Source organism: Hydra vulgaris, chromosome 04 (genome assembly GCF_038396675.1).
Source record: "Hydra vulgaris chromosome 04, alternate assembly HydraT2T_AEP".
Taxonomy (NCBI): domain Eukaryota; kingdom Metazoa; phylum Cnidaria; class Hydrozoa; order Anthoathecata; family Hydridae; genus Hydra; species Hydra vulgaris.
Genome location: NC_088923.1, coordinates 33,277,501 through 33,299,662, shown reverse-complemented (window position 1 = coordinate 33,299,662; position 22,162 = coordinate 33,277,501). Strand labels below are relative to the sequence as shown.

General features: G+C 28.5%; 1 protein-coding gene across 1 annotated transcript in view; it reads left to right on the top strand.

Annotated features, from left to right (window-relative positions):
- Nucleotides 1-22,162, top strand: part of LOC100215633 (NBAS subunit of NRZ tethering complex) — a 142,019-nt gene that overhangs the window by 108,566 nt on the left and 11,291 nt on the right. Inside the window, exons 42-46 of the mRNA XM_065796126.1 lie at nt 9,838-10,030; nt 10,276-10,449; nt 10,775-10,858; nt 16,630-16,841; nt 22,071-22,162. The exon at nt 22,071-22,162 is cut by the window's right edge and continues 17 nt beyond it. Of these exons, the coding sequence (XP_065652198.1) occupies nt 9,838-10,030; nt 10,276-10,449; nt 10,775-10,858; nt 16,630-16,841; nt 22,071-22,162 (755 nt within the window). The remainder of the gene's footprint in view (nt 1-9,837; nt 10,031-10,275; nt 10,450-10,774; nt 10,859-16,629; nt 16,842-22,070) is intronic.

Below are 22,162 nucleotides of genomic sequence, written 5' to 3'. Positions count from 1 at the left end.
GAGATCACTCCATAGGAATGGTAAAAGTTCTTTATTCAACCCAAAGGGAGTTCTGAAAAGATGTGAAAATGGATTGAACCAAAGCTGAAATCCTTCTGAAAGCAGTTTTTGTTAACAAAGACCAGCCACTAGTATTTGAGTTGTATATTTTACCAGACTGCAGGTTTATTTTTGATATTCTAGGTCATAGTTTGAAAAAATGACTGCAGATGAAACTCCCTCAGACTTTTCGGATACAATAGATTTCAAATCTTTTAAAGTTGCTAACAACTCACAGAACTCACAGCAAAATTGTAAATCTATTGACCATAGTTGAGGAAATTTATTTCTTAAAACAAGAAATACATTTCTAGTTTTAAAAAGTAAATTGCTAGGAAGTAAATATGTTTCTTAAAATGAGAAAATGAATTTCTTGTTTTTAGAAATAAATTGAAGGGTGGGATATGTTTTCATTTCTTAAAACAAGAAATCTATTTCTTATTTTAAGAAAAATATTTTGTAATAAAAAGTTCTATTCCGTGCTTAAAGTACAATTTATTCAAGATAATGTAGAGCGTGTGATAAGCTTGGAGAAGCTTTAGAAGCTACTTCAAATAAAGAGTTCTTGTAAAAAACATTTAAAACAAAAGAAGAGTGGAAACAAGAAGCTAGCTACAGCAATGATTCCCTCACTATTGGCTATGAGTTATTTAAGATAACCATTATGGATTTGTTTAAACTAAGGCTCCAATAGCAGTGTTTTTAAAAAACATAATTAGATACCAAAATGAGGTGAAAATAAGAAAGTTTGTCACATGACTGGAAATTACCTCAAAGATCAACAAAAAATCACTTTACAATATCATAATCAGTGAAAGATAAGTACTATTTCTTTTTTAAATTGAAAAGCACAGAGTTTTTTTTTGTATAGGAACACATATAGAAAATATCATTTTAAAAATTAACTGGATTCGACATCAGAATCTATTCGTGCCAATGCATTGGCGCGAATAGATTCTGATGTCAAATCCAGTTAATTAAAATTAAAATTTTTTTATTAATAGATTAGATTAATTGAAGTACACTTTTTGTGATTTTTGACTAAATTTAAAGCAATTTCCAAGCATTGCAATGCTTGGAAATTGCTTTAAATTTAGTCAAAAATCACAAAAAGTATACTTCAATTAATCAGCGCAAATACTTCTAACAAAAGAAAAAAGAAAAATAAATAATTTTTGCATATAAATATGATCTCTAAGCCACTCATTAGCTGTTCCATGTAAAAAATGGTTGTCGAAAAAGATTATGGGATTGGCTAATAAGCAACACAAACTTATATGTATGTTTATATGCACAGCTCTATCAGATTTTTTTTTTATTAAACATTTAATGTTGTTCATTAGTAAATTTTAATTTTAGCCACAGTTTGTGGCTTGGTCACAAGGCTGAGCCAGCCACAGTTTGTAAGAGTCAGGCAGTCTACTTTAGTGATTCATTTAAATTTAGTTTTTTTACTTAAATCAATTCTCAAGTTCATTTTTTACTATTTTGTTGCATTTTTGACCACATCACAATATTATGTTCAAACTTTTATTATCCAATTTTCTGTAGTGTTATGACCAAAACTAAAAACTGCAACTAACTTGCAACAAAATTGCAACTAACTTAACTAAAAAACCATAACTAAAATAAGTTGACTAATATTTTAGTCTAACTAAAATAAGTCGACTAACTTTTTAGTCTAACTAAAATTAGTCAACTAACTTTTTAGCCGAGCTAAAATTAGTTGGCTAACTTTTTAGTCTAAGTTGCAGTGGCAATTTTATAATAATAATAACTATTATTATTATAAAAAAAACTGTTATTAATAATACTCTGATTCTTGTCTTCCCTTGTCATTAAACAGTAATATTTTTGTGGATGAAAAAAAAACAAGAACGAAAATTAACTTTCGTTAACGAGATTGAAAATGAGAACTAAATTTATTTTAAGAACAAAAACTGAGTAAAAACAATAATTTTTATTTTTTGATTGGAATAAAAACAAAATCGAAAGTTATTATGGAATGAAAAATAATTTTGTTCTAATTTGAAAAAACTAAATAAAATTATGAAACAAAAATATTAATCATCTTAATTTGAAATTAATTGGAAGTATAAATATTTTCTAAACTTAAATGTCACTGTAGTTAATTTATTATTTTAAATTAAAAGTGGTTTAGAATCTTTTAGCGCTTTTCAGTTTATAATAAAAGTGATTTACAAATTACCAAACATTTTAATTAAAATCAATTTTTTAGAAATTGACCATGGCTTATTATTTAAAGGAATATTTTATGCAGAATTTGTTTTGGATTTCCTTTAAATAACACCTCCAATCATTAATAATGATAAAGAGGTAATGCGTTATTTAATTTAGTTCTACACACATTAAAACAAAGATATTTAATTAATTTAGATAATTGCTTTTAACCGAGTTATTCTGATAATTATTAACAAACTAATTATTATTTAATTTAGTAAAATAAAATCTGGGGCAATATTAGACAAAAAAACACAACATTTTTCTTAATTAATTTAATTTATTATATTATATTACTCAATTGAAAAAGAAAGTCTAAAATGGATATGTAAGGAAGAAATGCGAACAGATTTGAGTACTCAAATAAAATATCAAAGAGTATACTAGATAACCATCTTGTATACTCTTTGAACACGATCATCAAATAACAAGGCCAAAAAAAAAAAAAAGTACAAGTGACAACTCAGATTAAAATAGCAATAAGATTGATAGAAGTCTTTTAACTTTCATTATTGCCTGTTGCCTTCCATTTATTTTGGTAAAAAGTAATGCATTCAAAGAATTTGTCTTGTGATTAAATCCAAAATACAAATTGCCCTGCTGAAAAAAGTTAAGATCTCATTTAACTGATTTATATAGAGAAAAAGTCGAGTTTTTGAAGTCAAAGTTCTTTTTAATCAAAGTTTTATCTATTACTACTGGCGGATGGACACCCTGTCAAAGTTATAGCTATGTATCACTTAGCTATAATTTTGACAGGCATTTCATTTCTGAAAAAACAAATTTCATAATTTTTTGTTTGGGCTTTGCATACCTTAATGGCTGCCATGACGCAGATAATTTGAAAGAGACTTTGCTCAAAATATTAGAAAATTTTAACGTGTTTGATAGAATAATCAGTGTAGTATCAGACAACACCAGTAATGTACCCAATTGTCTAAATTCTTTAAAAGTTCCTTTAAACATTCAACCGATAAGATGTATGAGGCATGTATTGCAATTAATAGTTGAAAATGTCATAGATTTAGTTGAAGAAGGTGAAAAAGATAGTTGATCTAAATTTTTTTTCATTGCAAAAACATTAACCAAGTGCAGAAAAATTTTCACATCTTTCAATCATTTTTCTCAAACTAATGGTTTATAAGAAGAATGTCAAATGCGATAAGATGTCGAAAAAAATCACATTCTTCATTTGATTCAAGATGTAAAAACTCGCTGGCACTCCACATTTCTCGTGGCTGAACAAATGCTTAAACTTCACTCTACTCCCGTATCGAAAATCTTTAATTCGAAACAACAATACAAAGATATGAGAAAATATTTGCTTGATGAATATGATATTGTTAACTTAAAAGAAACGCTAAATGCATTAGTAAGCTTTAATCAAGTGAGTGTTTTACTATCCAGCCATACATATGCAACATGTTCATTAATTATTCCAAGAATAAAGTACCTTGAGAAACAACTAAATAAGAAAAAAAAATAAAACCCCTCCTTTAAGTGCTATTAAAATTACATATGCTAGAATCTTTAAAAACTTACAAAGATTCATATGAAATAGAGAATAATTCGTTTTAGTTGTGTGCCCCTTTTTTGGATCCAAATTATAAAAGTTTTCAATTCATTGAAAAGTATGAGAAAAAAAAAAATTTTAAAGCGTAAAGGAATTTTCGGCAGATTTTTATCTAGCAAAAAAAATTTGTTAAATAATTTCAATTAAAAAGCTGGCAAAGAAATCAAAAAAATTTAGGTTATCATTTGATGATGAAGAGGATGATTCTGGAAGCAATAGTGAAAAAAATGTAAGTTAAGATTTAAAGAAAGAAATCAGTAAATATATAAAATTTTAAGTGCATGAACAAAATTGTCACTATTTTCAGGTCAGATTATCCTGTTACTGGTAATATGTAACCCAGTACAATCTGCTTCATGTCCTGCTAAGTAAAGGCTAGGAGATGCCAACTCCGACTTAAAACACCCCCTGCCTTGGGGCTCTTGGTTGAGTAAAGGCTAGAGATGGTGTCTTGTTAAAAATACTCATCTTGGGCAGATGTTAAATTCATCCGGCTACTATCTTGTAGAAGGCTTCCAAAGCAAAGACTTAAGGGGTGAACAGATTCTATTTGTTTATCAACTCCTTCATCTACTAGGCTGGCGCAAATGTATTTTTAATACATTGTTTCCAGTTTAGGATGTTGAATGCTGGATCTTCTTGACTCAATGCATGGGTTTTGCTTGTGTCTTTGTTTTTATGACTAAGTAACTCATTCTATTATCTCCTAATGAGGGGACAGCTCTAAAACTCAGTTTTATGGTTCTGAGGCCAGCTGGTAGTCAGGTTTCCCGAACTCTGTGTAGCTCTCAGAGAGGCTGATTCCATCAACAGCTGAAAAATATCAATGCCATGTTGCGCATGGTTGGTGTCCCTGTTTGTACTTTTAGTGTGCATTGCGGAGGCCACATTTGGAGCCCTTTGTTACGGCTTAGGGTTTGTTAATAATAATGAGGCAATTGCTTGGGCTCAAGTTCTTCAACAAATTTAAAAATGATTAAAGTACCAAAAACTATAAAACACAAAAAACCATCATCATCACCAAGTTCTCTAAACCTATCATTCACTTATTTTCGTGGTCTTCGAAGTAACTTTTTTTCTGTTGAGTCTCATCTCTTGCAAAGTTCACCAGACCTACTTGCTCTTTGTCAGACTAATTTGAGTTCAGCTGTCTCATCTTGTGATCTTAGTGTTGATGGTTATCTTCCTTTAATTTGTAAAGACTCCAATAGTCACATGCTTGGCCTGGGCATTTACATTCGTAAGAATTCACCCATTTGTTGTGAAACTAGGTTTGAATCCACAGACTATTCTTTCATGTGCTTTCGTTTAGCACCACTTCACTCTATTGCCTTTCTCTTTGTTCTATACCGCTCTTCTTCATCTCAAGACTGCACTCTTTTTGATGTTACTTCTGATCATATTGACCAAGCCCTCTCTCTTTATCCATCAGCTAATATAGTTGTTGTCGGTGACTTAAATGCTCACCACTCTGAATGGCTTGGCTCTAGTTTCAGGGATTCTGCAGGCATTAAAGCCCACAACTTTTGCCTTTCTTAATCCCTAACTCAAATAGTCAACTTTACAACTCACTTTCTAGACAACCCAAATTATTTACCTTCTCTACTCGACTTATGTCTTGTTTCTGATCCTAGTCAGTGCTCAGTTTCTTTACATTCACCCTTAGGTGCTTCTGATCACAGTTTGATCTCTCTGAAACTATTATCTCATTCTTCTTCATCATCTGAATCCCCTTATTATCGTACCCCTTACAACTACCTTAAAGCTGACTGGGACTCTTTTCGTGATATACTTTGTGATGGCCCTTGGGTAAAAATCTTTCGTCTTCCTGTCGACAAATGTGCTTCTTAAATAACTTCGTGGATTCAGGCTGGCATGGAATCTTTTATTCCCAATCGACAATTCCAGGTCAAGCCTCACTCTTCTCCATAGTTTTCCTCACATTGTGCTGCTGCAATTGCCAATCAAAACCATTACTTTCATATCTATCAGCAAAACAATTCTTTAGAAAATAGACATCTGTTTATTACTGCTATTACTTTATCAATAATAAGGGCAAATCTTTAATTCAACTTCTCTTGTATGGTTCAGACTTTGTCACCTCTCCTAAAGACATAGCTAAATTGCTATGAACTTTTAATTACTATCATCTCTGGACTCCACTAGTTGCGTTCTACCTGATATTGCCAACAAACAGGTTGATCCATTGTTTGACATTCGTATCACTCCAGCTTCTGTATCTAAAGTGATTTCCTGCTTAGACTTTTCTACAGCGTGTGGCCCAGACAACATACCTGTTATTGTCTTGCAGAAGTGTTCTTCAGAGCTGTCGTCCATGCTCTCAAAACTATTCAACAAATTCTTATCAGAGTCTTGTTTTCCAGCCTGCTGTTATCCCTAAATTCTGGAGAGCAATCTGATTCGTCTAATTACCATCCCATTAGTCTTTTTCCTATCATAAGCAAGGTTTTTGAATCTTTAATTAACAAACACTTAATTTCTCATCTTGAATCTAATAACTTACTTTCTGACCATCAATATGGATTTTGATCTTCTTGTTCTACAACTGATTTGCTATCAGTAATAACCGATAGGTTCTATTGTGCATTACATAAAGTTGGAGAGGTGAAGGCTATCGCTCTTGATGTTTCAAAAGCTTTTGATAAAGTTTGGCGTGCTGGTCTTCTCCATAAGCTTTTTTCTTATTGTGTATCTGGCAACATCTTTAAAATTATTGAACCCTTCGTTTCCAATTGTAGTATAAAAGTTGTCCTCGATAGACAGCACTCTTCATCTTATTCTGTAACTTCAGGGGTTCCTTAAGGTTCTATCCTTGGCCCTATACTCTTTTTAATTTACGTTAACGATATTCTAGATATTCTCACATCTTAGGTGGCTTTGTTTGCTGATGATACTACCATTTGTTCTTGTTGTGATAAAAAACCAACGCTCTCTGATTGATTGGAGGGGGCATTTGAGCTTAAAAAGAATCTCACTTTGCTACAGCTTGGCGGGTGGCTAGTGAACTTCAATACAGATAAAACTCAATTTTTTCCAGCCAATCGTTATCGCAGTAAGTTAGATCTTCCTATATTTATGAACGGTGATGTACTCAATGAGTCATCTACTCTTGATCTTCTAGGATTAACTCTTACTTCCAATCTTTCTTGGAAACCATAAATCAAATCAGTTGCAAATTTAGCATCTGTTAAGGTTGCATCTCTTTACCGAGCTCGACACTTTCTTACTTCGGATTCTATTCTCTATCTCTATAAATCTCAAATCCGGCCTTGTATGGAATACTGTTGTTATATCTGGGGCGGATCTTTTAATGATGCCCTTTCTCTTTTAGACAAGCGGCAAAATGCATTGTAAACATAGTTGGACCTGCTCTTGCAGCCAACCTCCAACCATTATTACATTATTGTAACATTGCTTCTCTTTCTCTTTTCTACAAATACTATAATTGGCACTTCTCTAAAGAGTTAGCATCTCTTGTGCCATCTTCTAAAATTCATTCTCGTGTTACTCGTCATTCAATTAAGTGTCATCCTTTTTCTGTGACTGTTCCTAAGTGCTCCAAAAGCTCTTATTCATCTAGTTTTTTTCCTCGAGCATCAGTTCTTTGGAATTTGCTTCCTTCATCTTGCTTTCCTGATTCATTTAATTTGCAATCCTTAAAGTTGTCTGTCAATCGTTATCTTGCTCTACAATCTTCATCGTTTCTCTTCCTGTAACTTCCAACTCTAATTAGTGGTTGCTTGCAGCCTTTTTAGAAGCAAAGATGTTTAAAAAAAAATGTTATAGAGTTTTGGCATCAAAATCAACATGTGTTTCTGATATTGTATTGTATTTCAATAATGATTTCATGTACACCAAGTGAACGCCTTTTTTCTGACGCGTTGAACAATTTGTATGCAAAATGAAATTTTTAATTATTTAATGCAACATAAGAAGGTGAAAATAGCACTATCTAGTAGTAAAATTCTACCCAAAGTTGAAAAATTTATGGCTTTATAGCATTAGCCCTAGTGTAAAATAAAAACGCTATTGGAAAATAACATTGAAAGATGGCAGAAATAAAAGCTTAATTGTTTAGCTTCTTTATTTTATGTTAGCTTTAAAAATCTGAAAGGAGAATGGGCAAGTTATAAGTATTCCTGCTTTTCAAAATGCTTATTTTTTAAGGAACTGTTGCAAAAAATTTTATTTGAAATAAATTGATTCAGAGGATTATTTTTGCAAGTCATTCTTGTAAATTAATTTTTATTTTTCATATATTGTATAATGTAATGTAAATTTTTGCAAGTGTAATATCCGGAAGAGCAAATTGAAGTGTAGTTAAAAAAGACGCGAAGTTTTTTCAACTCTTCTAATCTGATAAACAACTTTTCAAAATGCAACAAATATATTTACAATCACTAAATAAAGTTATGCGCTTTTGTTAACATTGTAGATGCTTTTAATTTCACACTGCTTATAAAGAGTGGCAACAACCGCAAAAGCAGTTATCTTTGAGATAAAATAATCAAATTTAGTTTAATGCATTACTACGATAATTTGACTGGGTCATAAGAATCATTATTAGGACAGTACCATAATAGTGTTCAAATGCCTTGATTAACCGGCCTCCAGTGTAAAAGTTTTATGTCATATGTTATTCTTTTTTTTTATCATTTCATCTTGCTTTAGCCGACAAACTTTAGTTACACTGAGATATTTGTCCACTTATATTAGCAAACTAAAAATTTAGTTGACTAATTTTAGTTAGACTAAAAAGTTAGCCAACAAATTTTAGTTAGACTAAAAAATTAGTTGACTAATTTTAGTTAGACTAAAACTAACCTTAACTCCCATTCCTAATTTTCTTGATTAGCTTGATTTCCTTGGATGTTAGCTTGATTTCCTCTCAAAGATGTTTCTTTGGATAATTGTTAGTAAAACTATAAAATTCAATATCTCAACAACTTTTTTTTTTTTTGTATATGGTTATATTATAGCTTTTTATTATTACTACAAATTCAAAAAAAACTTGTACACAAGCCTTACACGACTGTTGTCTATGCTATCTATACTTGCTTAAAATTGCTAAAAAGTTAAAACTTCTTTAAATTTTTTAAGGATTTCAGCTAAAGCTCTGGTTTGAAAAGTTAGAAACTCTTTTCATCTCGCATATTTTGCAAAAAATCTCATAGGATTTGCTAATTAGATGAAGTTACACAAATAATCATCTTTACAATGATACTAAACTTGTTTAACTCATTTTATACTATAAACTGAAATAATATTAATGTTCACATATTATAGAAAATAATAATAAAATGAATAATAATAAAAATAATTACATGTAAAAATAAGCTAAAGACCTTTGTTTACATTATTTTTTATTACTTCTTTTAGATTACTTGAAGGTAAAACCTTTTCATCCAGAAAAATGTTTTTTGATCAGAACTTTTTATTTAAGATAAGAATAAATTATTTTTGATAAAATCTTTACAATAAATTAGACTATTTGATCATTTTTTTCATTGTTTGTATATGTGTTTGTCATGAAAATGCACATTTAATCATTGTTTGTACATGTGTTTGCTATGAAAATATGCAATTAGTGAAAAAATTTTTAACTGGATTTTGGCATAAAGTGCAACAAATTGAAAAAAAATAAACTAAATAAAAATTGAAAGGTTTGAACATTCCTGAACCCAAACATGGATATTCTAGCGTCTCGAAGTTTGAACTTAATGTTAAAAAAATCTTCGTAATCAAAATTAAAAAAAATTCATGAGATAAGAATAAATTTTAGAATAAAGTCTAAAAAACTAAAGAAAAGTTTTTATATTACTTGATTTATATAGAATGTGGCTCTTAAAACATATTTTTTTATAGAATGTGGCTTTTAAAACTTATTTTTTTTATAGAATGTGGCTCTTAAAACATTTTTTTTATAGAATGTGGCTCTTAAAACATATTTTTCAATTTTTAAGACTCAAGCCAAAAGCAATACGAGATTTATTAAACAAATGGGACGTTGAAGAAGTACTGAAGGGCCACAATGAAGATGTTTTGGTTCGTTTTCAAAAATACATTTATCCTGAAATTGATGGCTCAGATCACAATAAACTGCTTTTGTTTTATGTGTTTGCTCTAAACTGCACAAGTCCAGCACAAGTTTTAGAAGTATGCAAACTGGCCAATAAACTTTTATTATTTAAAAATTTTGTTCTCGTTTTTATTTCAGTCTGTGTTGTGGTTTATGAACTTTTTTTTTTTTTTTCTATTGTCAAGTTCGATATTGTGGTTTATGTGTTGGTTTGTGTTTAAATTTGTTTTAATTTTTTGTTAAGTTTGTTGTTGCAGTTTATGTGGTTGTTTGTATTTAAATTTGTTTTTGGATTATAATAAACCAAAAATTAAAATTTTAGGGAAATTTAACCCTTAATGATCATGTCAAGTTGTTAAAGAAAATAAAAGCTGCTGGTTTAGCAATCAACTATAGGAATCTTGTTCACAGTGGATCTCCTCTTGATGTTATTAAGCATCATGTTAAAGAAAATAATGTGCATCTTCTTTCTAAGATCGCTGCTAAAATAGTTCAGGTGTGTAAAAGTTAACATAATATTAAAAAAAAACGGTTATAAAATTAAAAAAGAAAATTGTTTGTACATTTTGAAATGAATAAAATATTTATGTAAAATTTTTTTTATTTTTATGTCTACCATAGAAATATTAAACAAGGATGACTTGATTTAAAATTTAAATGAATTGCACAAAAACATAAAATAAATGTTATAAATAAAGTAGTTTGAGATTTCTATTATATATTGTAGAGTGTTACTTCTTATATATTTAAATATAATAACCAAATATGTATGTATGATATTATTTATGATATATGTATGTATGATATTTATTTGTAAACAGGTTGATGGTACTACTCTCTCTCCAAACAAAGTTTTTTTAGAGTATGCAAAGAATGAATTTTGGACCACAAAAAATCTAGATAAGGTATGATGGAATTAATGTATCAAAAGAATTAACATTTGTTACAACATTTAAAAGTGTGCAACTGTTCAATTTGTGCAGCATGTCTACTTTCCTCTATAACATTTTAAATGTCACATATTGTAACGTAAATGAGACTTGTTACGTTACATACAAAATGTCTGTTATTTTTATTGGACCGAAACATAACATTTTACTTAATGATTCGTAACATTGTAATGTAACGTTATGTGCAAAATGTCCGTTATTTTTATGTAAACGAGGTGTAACATTCAACATATTGATACGTAACATTTTGGCCTAATGAGGTGTAACATTGTCATGTGCAGTGACATTCTGATATTGCGACTTTTTGAATAAATAGTTTATTTATATATGCGTATATCTATATTTAAATATTTACATACACATATATGGGTATTTCACTTATTGTTTATATTCTAATCATAGTTTATCCTTGAAGCATAATGTTTAATGCTAGAAGGATAAACTTTGTTTAGAGTGAAAGCGATAAACAAATGCATAGATGTTAGGAAAACAGTAACACTACACACATTAGAACCAATCCTTAAAAATAACTAATTGTAACCAAAAACTTACTGTACTCGAGTTAAAATAAGTGATTATCTGATTTAGAATTTGAGAGTTAATATTATATACACATTTTTGTATGTGGGTTAATAAAAACACAAGAAGTATTTTGCTTATTATAAATAAAAATTTAATAATTTTTATATATACAAAATATTATAAGGTAATTGTAATTTCAATATTGTAATGAACATTAAAATCGAGTCATTAATGAGTTATGTACATATATATTCAGACCCGTAACATAAAAATTTTTAGAGGGGGTTGTTTTTGAAAATAAAAAACAGATTAGAATAGCAAATAAAAGTTTTATAGATTTTACATATAAAACTTGTGTGAAATAAAGAGAATTTGGAAACAAAAGAGGGTCGATCACACCCGACAATATATGTGTGTATATATATATATAAATATATATCAAATTTCATATAAAATTTATTGATGACGACCAGACAATTTCAGAAATTTATTTTAACAAAGAAAATAAATAACATAGTAATAATATAATCTGTGTACATTTTTCATCTAATTACTGTCTATGTTAAACAAAATATCATCATTGTAAATATCATCAAAAAACTTTTTATCACAATTATCATTGTCAATAGATTCCGGTGCAAGTATTTTAGCCTTATTTGGTGCCCGACTAGGTATATCTATTAGCCTAGCTTCTGCCTTTACTGCTGTATGTTTTGCATGCATTAGCATTCAATTTAATTGATCCCAGAGCACCTCTGCCACCTTATGGGCATTAATGCGTTTTTGCGATTATAGTTGCAGAGAATCTATAAAATATAAAAATAAAATCTATATCTGTAAAAGAATAGAAACTATAAAATATAAAAATAAATTATATACACAATTATACAATTATTGAAATCACATTAGCACAACAGTATAACTTTTTTTGACAAAATAATTAAAAAGATACAGCATGGGCAGGTTATACTTATAGAAATCAATCACTTTTACCTATTATGATCAGAAGAATACTTGGCCTAATACTGCTTTTTCCTCTTTTCCCATCCCGGCTATATAAAGACAAAACTGAGCTGGGTGCCAGGGCCAACAACATATTAGCAAGCTTGCTAGATAGATTTTGTGATGCAAGTGTGACATTGGAAAAAGAAGTAATCTTCAATTTAAATACATGTGCCCAATATTAGTTTAAATTGGAAATAGAAAAAACTAATTCCATACATTTAGCCAGAACTATTAAATAAAGCTTTAAATAAAGATTATTTTAAATTAAAATTACCAAGGATTGACATTCACAATCATTTAATTCCAGCCAATAAGTCATGTGGCTATCCAGTTTGTCTGCTGTTGTGCTAGATTTTAAAGGTGCGTTGATAGCAGATTTGGTGTTGCTTAGACTGACCACCATGCCCATGAGGGCTTTTTGGGTGTCCTCAATACAAATGAGGCTGGTGAATATTTCTTGAAACCACACTACAATAATAAAATAAAATCATATTAAATTTAGGGATTACTTTATTATATGCAATAACAGATTAGGAAAAAATAGCTATTGTGGTTAATGCTAACTAACAAATTATCATAAAAACTTGCAACACATAATTGCATTTGAAATTGGCGAATTGAATTCCTTAATTTCATTATCCTTCAAACTTGGAGTTTTTTGTCAACCTTTAAAGCATGTTTGAACTGACGCAGATGTTCCAAAATATGTGGAAGAAGTTTCAATCAGTAGCAGTGTTGGATGAGGTGGACTTTGTGATAAAAACAAAGAAGGTTGTGATGATGCTGAAAATAATGGTGCTGTTGTAGTTGGAAGTAAATGAAGAAGTTGTGTTTTCAGTGTTGTTGGTGCAGTTAGTGGTGATGCTAAGCCACCTTCGTTTTCTTTATAATTCAATTTTGACTTTTTTTTTGTCATTTGTTTTGTATTCCTTGTCTGAAAGGTACAGAGGTTGCCTGCGAGTTTGTCCATTTTCATACTCTGTTAAAAGTAAGTTTCCAGTTTGAGTATGTTTTCTTTGTTTATAAATATTTTTGAGAGATTCTAAAAGATAAAACTTTGCATGGAACAGTTTCCCATGTTGTTAGTGCTGACAATTTATTCTTCAATGATATCGTGTTTTTGTATATTTCAAATCGGGAAATGCGACCATGTGGACACCGTTTTGGTCCACTTCACCTGATTCTAGCCACAAATGTAAAGCAACGGCTATAGAATTGTCAGCAAACTTAATTAAAATATAAATGTATAATAAATTTGCCAAAGTTAATTAACTAATATTTTGTATGTTATATAAAAAAATTACCCATTTTTAAATTTTCATATTTAATGGTTTAACACAAAAATAGTAATTGGAATCACAGCGCGTAAATAAATAAATAAAAAACAAATTGTTAGTTTACTAATGTTATTAAGATAATTTAAGTATTACAAGTATGCAAAATTGGAGCAAAATAATACAATAAACTAAATTAATAGGAACTTTAGTTAAAGATTTGGAAAAATGTGTTCCTTTATAAATTTTATAAATATAACACTGAAGATTTTAGCCTCAGGGAAGAATGAGCAAAGATTATATTTGAGTAAGAGTTAGTTAAAATTACACAAAAAATTTGGAAATAATTGATAAACAAAAACAAAGTAACAAAAAACCAAAACAAAAGCAGTATATAAACTTCAAACAGAAATTGAACAATTAATTTAACCTTAAAAAATTAGAACATTCAAAACGTCAATATACCAGATTCTCATCAGGAAATGGTTATAGTGTTGACCCTTTTGAGGGGGTCTCTACTCTAGTTTATTGACATTTCGAATGTTTAATACACCAACTTCTAAAACTCCCATTGGAGTCTTATCACCAAAATTAGCATAAGTAACCCACTTCTAAGTTACGCCTCATTTATGTTGCAACACTAAAAGGGGGCATAACTCAGGGCCAAATACCATATCATTATCCCATTAAAATTAAACACTAATATACTTCTAAGAAAAAATTACACAGAATTAGCACAAGAGACAAGTTTAAAACCTAAACATATAATTGGTATACATACAAGAAAAGATAAAATGGTAAAATGGAAACACTAAAAACATGTATTTATGGGTATAGATGAAAATATTTATAAAATCGATGGAAATAATACTGTTAAAACAAACTCATAAACTAATTAGTTTATGAGTTTAAAAGACCTCTTATAAGATGTGTTTAAAACTTGTATTCTATGTATGGAAATAATACTGAATAATCAAACTCATTAACTAGGAGGTGTTTTAAACTTGTTTTATATGTATTGAGAAATATAGCCTCGAGCTCTGGGATACTTAAAGATTAGTTCTCTAGAGTATGTGTGGCATGTGAGTGTGTTTATTTAAAAAAACACACTCACATGCCACACATACTAAGAAATAGAAAAGAAATTACCTTTCATCTCGAACACTAAAGCATAGTGATTGTTGCGTATGTACAAATAACCAGTTAATATAAAATATATAAGATTTGTAGGTGATAAAAGACAAATAAAGTAGTTAGTTTTAACTTGGAAAATGTGCAAAGTGACTAAATTTCTAATTCGAAAATGTGCATGGTGAAGTAGTCCACTGAAAAATGTTTAATCTAATGTGAGTTGTGTTAACATGCAAGCCAAAATGATTCTAATTATTAAGCAAACAAGGAAAAAACCGGATCCGCTCCATTTATCTTTTATATTAACCTTTTGACAAAAGTTTAAGTTAAATTGTTTAAAGTTTATGCAAGTAAATTTCCTAAAACAAAATTGTTATGTATTAAATTTAAGTTAATATTTCATTAATGAATGAATTTGATTTAAAATGAATGTGCACTCATCGACTGATTTAATAGGGACAAGCGCAAGTGGAGTGTCCATACATCGACTGTCTAAAATAAGTACAGACGCAGTGGAGTGTTCATAAATCAACTGTGTATTGTTTTCTGTACCTCAAAATAATGTTTTTCTACTGTATTGAAATCTAAGTTATAATCAAAAAAGTTGCAAAGAAAACTTATATGCCGTCTACGGATATATTCACGATTAACATCGTTTAGAAGACTTGAAAGAAGTTACTTTTTTAATCAAACCCACTAGCAATCTAATCTAGCTATATATTTTTTATCTTCAATCTTTTAAAATTTAAAAAAAATTAATCCGTTATAATATAATTAAATTGGATTGCTTGTGAGTTTCATTTAAAAAAAGATTTTTTTTTTAAACTTATAAATTTATAAACTGTAACCAAATAAAATGTAATGTAACGTTATATAATCTAAATATGAGATGTAATTAAAATGCATCTCAAATATAGATTTCTTAAAGTTAAGTTACATTTTAGTTTTTAAAAGTGAACTGTTATAAGTTATAAAAAAACCATAATGGTTTTTTAATAACTTATAACAGTGCACAAAAAGTTAATTCTAATTTTTTTTATAACAAATTTGTCACAAAAAAAAAATTTCAATTCGCAAAGTCGCAATTATTTAGTTGCAAGATCATGAATTGAATTTTTAAACTAAAAATATTTATTAAAAAATTTTTTTTCTAAATATTTTAAGTTTTTAAATATTTTAAAGTTACAAATGTCTCAACAAATGCATTGTTGAATACCATAACTCATTAATGAGTTACGGTATTTAACAAATTTGTTTTATTAACAATATTATTTATTAACAATATTGTAAATGCATTAATACGTTAAACTAACCCACAAGCAATCTGATTCTTTATTTTATAACCTTTTTACTGTAACCCATCAAGGCGTAATGATACATAGTAATTTAAAACTTTATACACAATTATAATACGTTACAAATATAAATTTTTTTATGTTACCTTACATCTATTTTTTTTTACTGGTTAAGGTATGACTTATGGAGATGTAACATAATGTTAACAAAATCTGTTTGAGATCTATTTTAGTTTCTAATCTAAATTTAGTTATGTTATGTTACGTCTACTAAATAAACTTGATAATGCATGTAAATCAATCATTTACTGCATTATCAAGTTTATTTACTTAATATTTAATTAAAAATTAGAGAATGTAACCTTGTTGCCAATTGTAACCAATTGAGACGTAACATAACTTTAAAATCTTGTTGAGGTTTGATGTTATAGAGTTGCAAAACATTTTAATTTATTAAAATGTTTTGCAACTCTATAAAATATTTACTACTTTTTTATAGCTGGATTGGATCCATCGGTTTGAGGCTTGCCAAAAAATTTTTCCCAAGCTTGAATTGTCAGATATTATAGAATTTAGTAAAAACATTCTTTTTTCTGAGCTGTCTGTTATATCTCTTACCAATGATTTGCGTCAAGAAATTGCCAAGAGAATCCTCAAATTTTTAAGGCAGCTAAAAGGACAAATAGAAAATAATTTCAAAGACCAGGATAGGTACTTTAATTTTTTGGAGTTAATTTATTTAAGAGAGATAAAATATTTTTGTTGTTTAACATATTTTATATGGTATACTCGGTAAAAGTAATTTTGCTTTAATTTATTACTAAGTTTATTGTTTCTTCAATAATTTTTTTATTTTAAAGAAGGGTTTATAAATAAGTTTTTTTTAGGTTAATAAAACAAAACTGAATTTAAATTGGATTTGAATTAAAAAAAAAAAAAAAAAAAAAATTTAATTCAAATTTTGAGAACTTTTTTAATTTATTTTGCATTGCATATTTATGTTACCTTTTTGATAAAAAAAATGATGAAAATTGAATATTGAATTGTATATTTTATAGAATTATTTTTATAATTATTATTGTATATTTAGAATTATTTTAATATTTTATTTATAGAATTATTTTGTCTTTTATGCTACCTTTCCAATGAAAAATGAAAATTGAATGTTAAATTGTGTTTTATATTATGATTTGATTTCAAAAAAGTTTGTTATAGGATTATTATTTTAAGCTGAGATGTTTAGGGTACTAGCTAGCCAGGAATAACATAAAATATGAAGAAAAAGTTTAAGTGCAGATAAGCAAATCTCTAAAATAAAATAAGTTGTTGTATATTATTAAAAAAATGAATGAACTCATTTATGCTGCTATAAATGATCAAACTTTTTGTATTCTGTTATAAATTATTCAAACATTTTTTATGTAATTAGTGATGCAAATTAAAGCACTTTTTTTGCCATATAAAGCTGGACTGAAGTCTCTTATGTTTTAACATCTGCTTTTACCTAAATTTGTCTTTGGTAAATCAGCTTTTTATGCTTTCTATCAATATTCATTTGTTTTGTGAAAGTATTCATTCGTGTTTTGGTAGTATGTTATTAGTTTATTAATACATACTACCATATGAAATCATTGATATTTATTGATATCAAAAGTGTGGAATTTGTAAAAGTGTTCATCTTATATATCTTTAAAAGCAAGTAATAACATTTTGAGTGTTTTTCCACTGATTAAGGTGTTAATTTAATTTAAAGTGTAATGTTTTTTAAATCAGAGTTTAATTTTAGAAATAATCTCCTTACTAATTCTATCAATTTCATTTTGCATGTTTTAATAATTTAACTAATAAAGTGTTTGAAAAGTGAAAAACTTCTCCTGAAACTGAGAAGTTTTCTTTTATTTTAAACAGAGAAGAGTTTAATTTCATTTTTCAAGCAGATAAAAGCTTCAAAATTTAGAAATAAAACTTGGAAATAAACTATATATAGTTGTATGTTTTCTTGAATAACAATATTGATTATCAAAATTAATAATATTATTAGTTATTTAATAATGTATAAATTAATGTTAAGAATTGGTTTGATCAATTTCATTTCAACGATTTAAACTTTATTAACATGAAAGATTGAAATCTACCTGTCTGTCTAGAAGTGTCTTAGATAAACCTGTTTTAGATAATGATGTTCTGAAAAAAATATTTGAATCAAATCCTCAAACAACTTATAAAGAGTTGTCATCACATTTGGCATTTCAGTATAACTGTTGTTAAACATTTGAAAACAATTGAAGAAATAAAAAAGCTTTATAAAATAAGTATCTTCTAAAAATTAAACAAATGCTTTTCAAAACAAAAATAATCGCTTATCACTTCTTGATTTACATTTTGTCTCTATCTAATCTTTATTTTATTTTTATCTTTATCCTAATTTGTTCTCAGTTGTTCTCTTTGTTCTCCTTTCGGTGGCAGATTCACCCTTTCATTTTATTTCTTAGTCTTATATATTATTACTACCTTAAAGCTAAGTTTTTTTTTTTTGAGATCGTCTTCATGATGGTCCTTGGGATGTTGTCTTTTGTTAGGCATAGAAGCTTTTATTCCTTAATTCTAAAAAAAAGCATAAAAAATGGCTTGAAAAGTTTATTTTGTCAAAAAGACCAGGCATTTGCAGTTTTCATTGAGCAAATCTTTGTAAATGATCAAACATAAATTTTTATTTTTATTTGAAAGTATAATTTATATTCCTGGACATTTAGAGCATTATAAACAAATATTATAAAAATGGATAAACTTTAAAATAATGACAACAGTTATATTTTTGTTTTTGCTTATAATGTAAAGGTTAAAATTATATTTATTTAAACAAACTTTAAACTTAAGTTGTGAAGTTCAAATAATTCATGTATAAAGTGTTATGTTATGCCATATAATGTTCAATTTTAATCTTGGCAAATTTCATCAAAGTATTTAAAAGTGGAAAATCTTGAAAAAAAAGTCACAAAATTTATGTTGTTTTTTTTACAAAAAGTTTTTTTTTTTTAATTTAAATAATATGTTCCAACTATTTAAATAATATGTTGGGTTAAATATGTTTAAAACCTTTTGTAGTTTGTTTTATTAATTTTTTGTTTAATTAATTTGTTAATTAAAAAAATAAAAAAAAACCACAACAACATTAAACAACATACATTTTATAAAGATAAAGTTTACATAATATTTTTGCACTAACAAGTTTGGTGCTCAGTTAATCTTGGAACTGAAATAATTTTAGTTGATTGTATATACCATCCACCTTTCAGCAATGACCTTGTAAACAACCAAATTAAAGCCTCTATAAATTTTGCATTGAGTTTAGTAGAAAAAAACAGTACTCTGGTCTTTTAATCACAGGTAATTTTAACCTTGACCATACCACATGGTCTAACAACACTGCAACCACCACAAACCTGCTAGTTGAAGAATTTATTAAGACATTTGATTTAAATCATTCAACACAGCATGTCAATATTAATACTTTTCAATTGAACTCTATATTAGGCCCATCTAGCACTCTAGATCTTATTTTATCTGAGTCTATTCAATGCGCATTTTTTCTTGAAAGACATTCTCAACTTGACTACACCAAAAAAGGACAAGCTCATTTAATTCGAACTTGGAATTTCACTGTAGAATCTTCAAACCCTCCTAGAAATATGTTTTCTTTATTTGACAAGATTTTAAAAATAGTAACTTCGATAAACTAAATATGCATTTTAAAGATGTCAACTAAGTTAATTGTTTTAGAAATTTAAATATTAAAGAATGCTATGAAGCATTTCAATCTATCTATATTGAGGGATGTAATCTTCAAGTACCAGCAATTAAATCACATTTTGTTTTACGCGAACCTTGGATTACAAAAGAAGTCATCTCTGCAATAAAAAATAAAAATAAACTTTATTATAGAAACAAGACCAAAACTGGGGTCTGAACACTACAAAATACAACAATAGCTGCAAGAAAGTAAAACAAACTCTTATTCATTTTGTTGCTTAATATAAAAAATCTAAATCAGAAAAAGCCAAGACAAACCTGAAACTTATATATCAATACATAAACATGAAACTTAAAGTTAAAAATCAAAGAAGATCTATAAAAGAGTCAAATGAAAATATTACAACCGATCAAAGCCATATAGCTACAATCCTTTACAAATTCTTATCATCTGTTTTTACTCCTTTAAGTTTAAGTCAATCACTGCCAGCATTCATGAAGCGCACATTTTCTGTGATTGATGAAACGTCAGTCTAGAATAGACTTAATGAGAACTACATATAATCGATACTCTCAAAACTTAACATGCATAAACCTGCAGGTGTAGATGGCATTTACCCACATGTTCTCAACAAATGTTCTTCATCTCTAAATGTGCCAATTACTTATATATTTATAAAATCCCATTTCTTTAACTTCTGTCTGCTGCGTATTGTAAAAGATTGTTTAACTGAGTATCTATGTGCTAATAATCTTTTATCTCAAAATCAGCACAGGTTTGTGCCAAATAAATCATGCGTTACAAATTTATTGAAAACTGTCGATCAGATCTCATACTCAATGGTAAGAGGCTATAGTGTAGATGCTTTATATCTAGATTATGAAAAGCATTTGACACACCTCCTGATAATCTTATGCTTTACAAACTTTGTGGTTATGGTATCTCTTGTATGCTTCTTAATTGGATAAATTCTTTTCATTCTAAAAGAACACAACAAGTTGTCATGGGTTCTGCTACTTTAGATTGGTTACCAGTCACCAGTGGTGTCCAACAAGGATCTGTTCTAGGACCTCTTCTATTCATCTTATACATCAATGGCATTACCTGAACTTATTAGCAATCCAATAAAGTTACATGCCGACGACAGCAAAGTTATTTTCACCAACTCTCAGGTTGGTGCTCCATAAGGATATAAATCACATTGGACTCAAACCTGGCGCTTACGTCTTAACTACAAAAAGTGCCTTATTATATGTTTTAACAAAAGTAAAAATCCTAATCACCAATACTATATCTTGACTCAGCAAGGGATGCAGCTTCTCGATTCCCCTTACAACGAAAGAGATCTTGGCATTTGCATTTCACACAACCTCAAATGGGACACTCACATTGAAATAACATCATAATAATAGATAATATTTTATAGATAAAAGAAATCTTTTATGTATAAAAAACCCTCATGTTTGGAAGAGACTATACACATCTCTTGTCAGACCTCACCTCGAGTATGCTGCTCCTGTATGGAATTCTCTTTCTGCACGCAAGATCAAAAAACTTGAAAAAGTCCAAAACCATGCCACCAAAGCAGTTTCCATCTCTAAGAGCGTTATCCAGCAAAACCAGATTATCATTTCTTCACCTCACCTCACTAAATGAAAGACACATTCGAGGTGATTTAATCTACAACTTTAAATTTATTAATAACTTAGAAAATGTTTATTGGCTTAACCGACAAATTGGCAATCCATCTGTTCGAATAACTCGAGGACACTTTCAATGTCTCTTTAAAAAGTTCTTTAATGCTTCAGACCTCAAAAACAACATGCAAGCTATCTCTACTAAGCTTAATTTCTTTCCTAACAGAATCAACCAATGGAATTTACTCCCACAAACTGCAATTGGCTCTCGTAACCTAAATGAATTTAAGCATTATATCAACAAACACTCTGGCCAGAACTAGTTTTACAATTTATTACCAAATTGCTGCTACAGCTTATTGTCTACCGACAAGGAGCTAAAGAGTTACTATCCTTATCAAGCGATATTTAAAAAAACTCATTTACTTTGCGTTAATCCTTATTTTAATATTTTCTCTCTGCAGCTTATCATTATTTTTATTAATGTCTTTAATTTTTTGATGTTTCTTGTTGACTCATTGATTTTTTATTGTTTTGTTTATTTTTTAATAGAGACAAGTTTTTAGAAGCTCAAAGATCTACAGAATCTATGGAATTTATCATAAGTCATCTTGAATCTATAAACAAAGTTAAAGAAGAATATC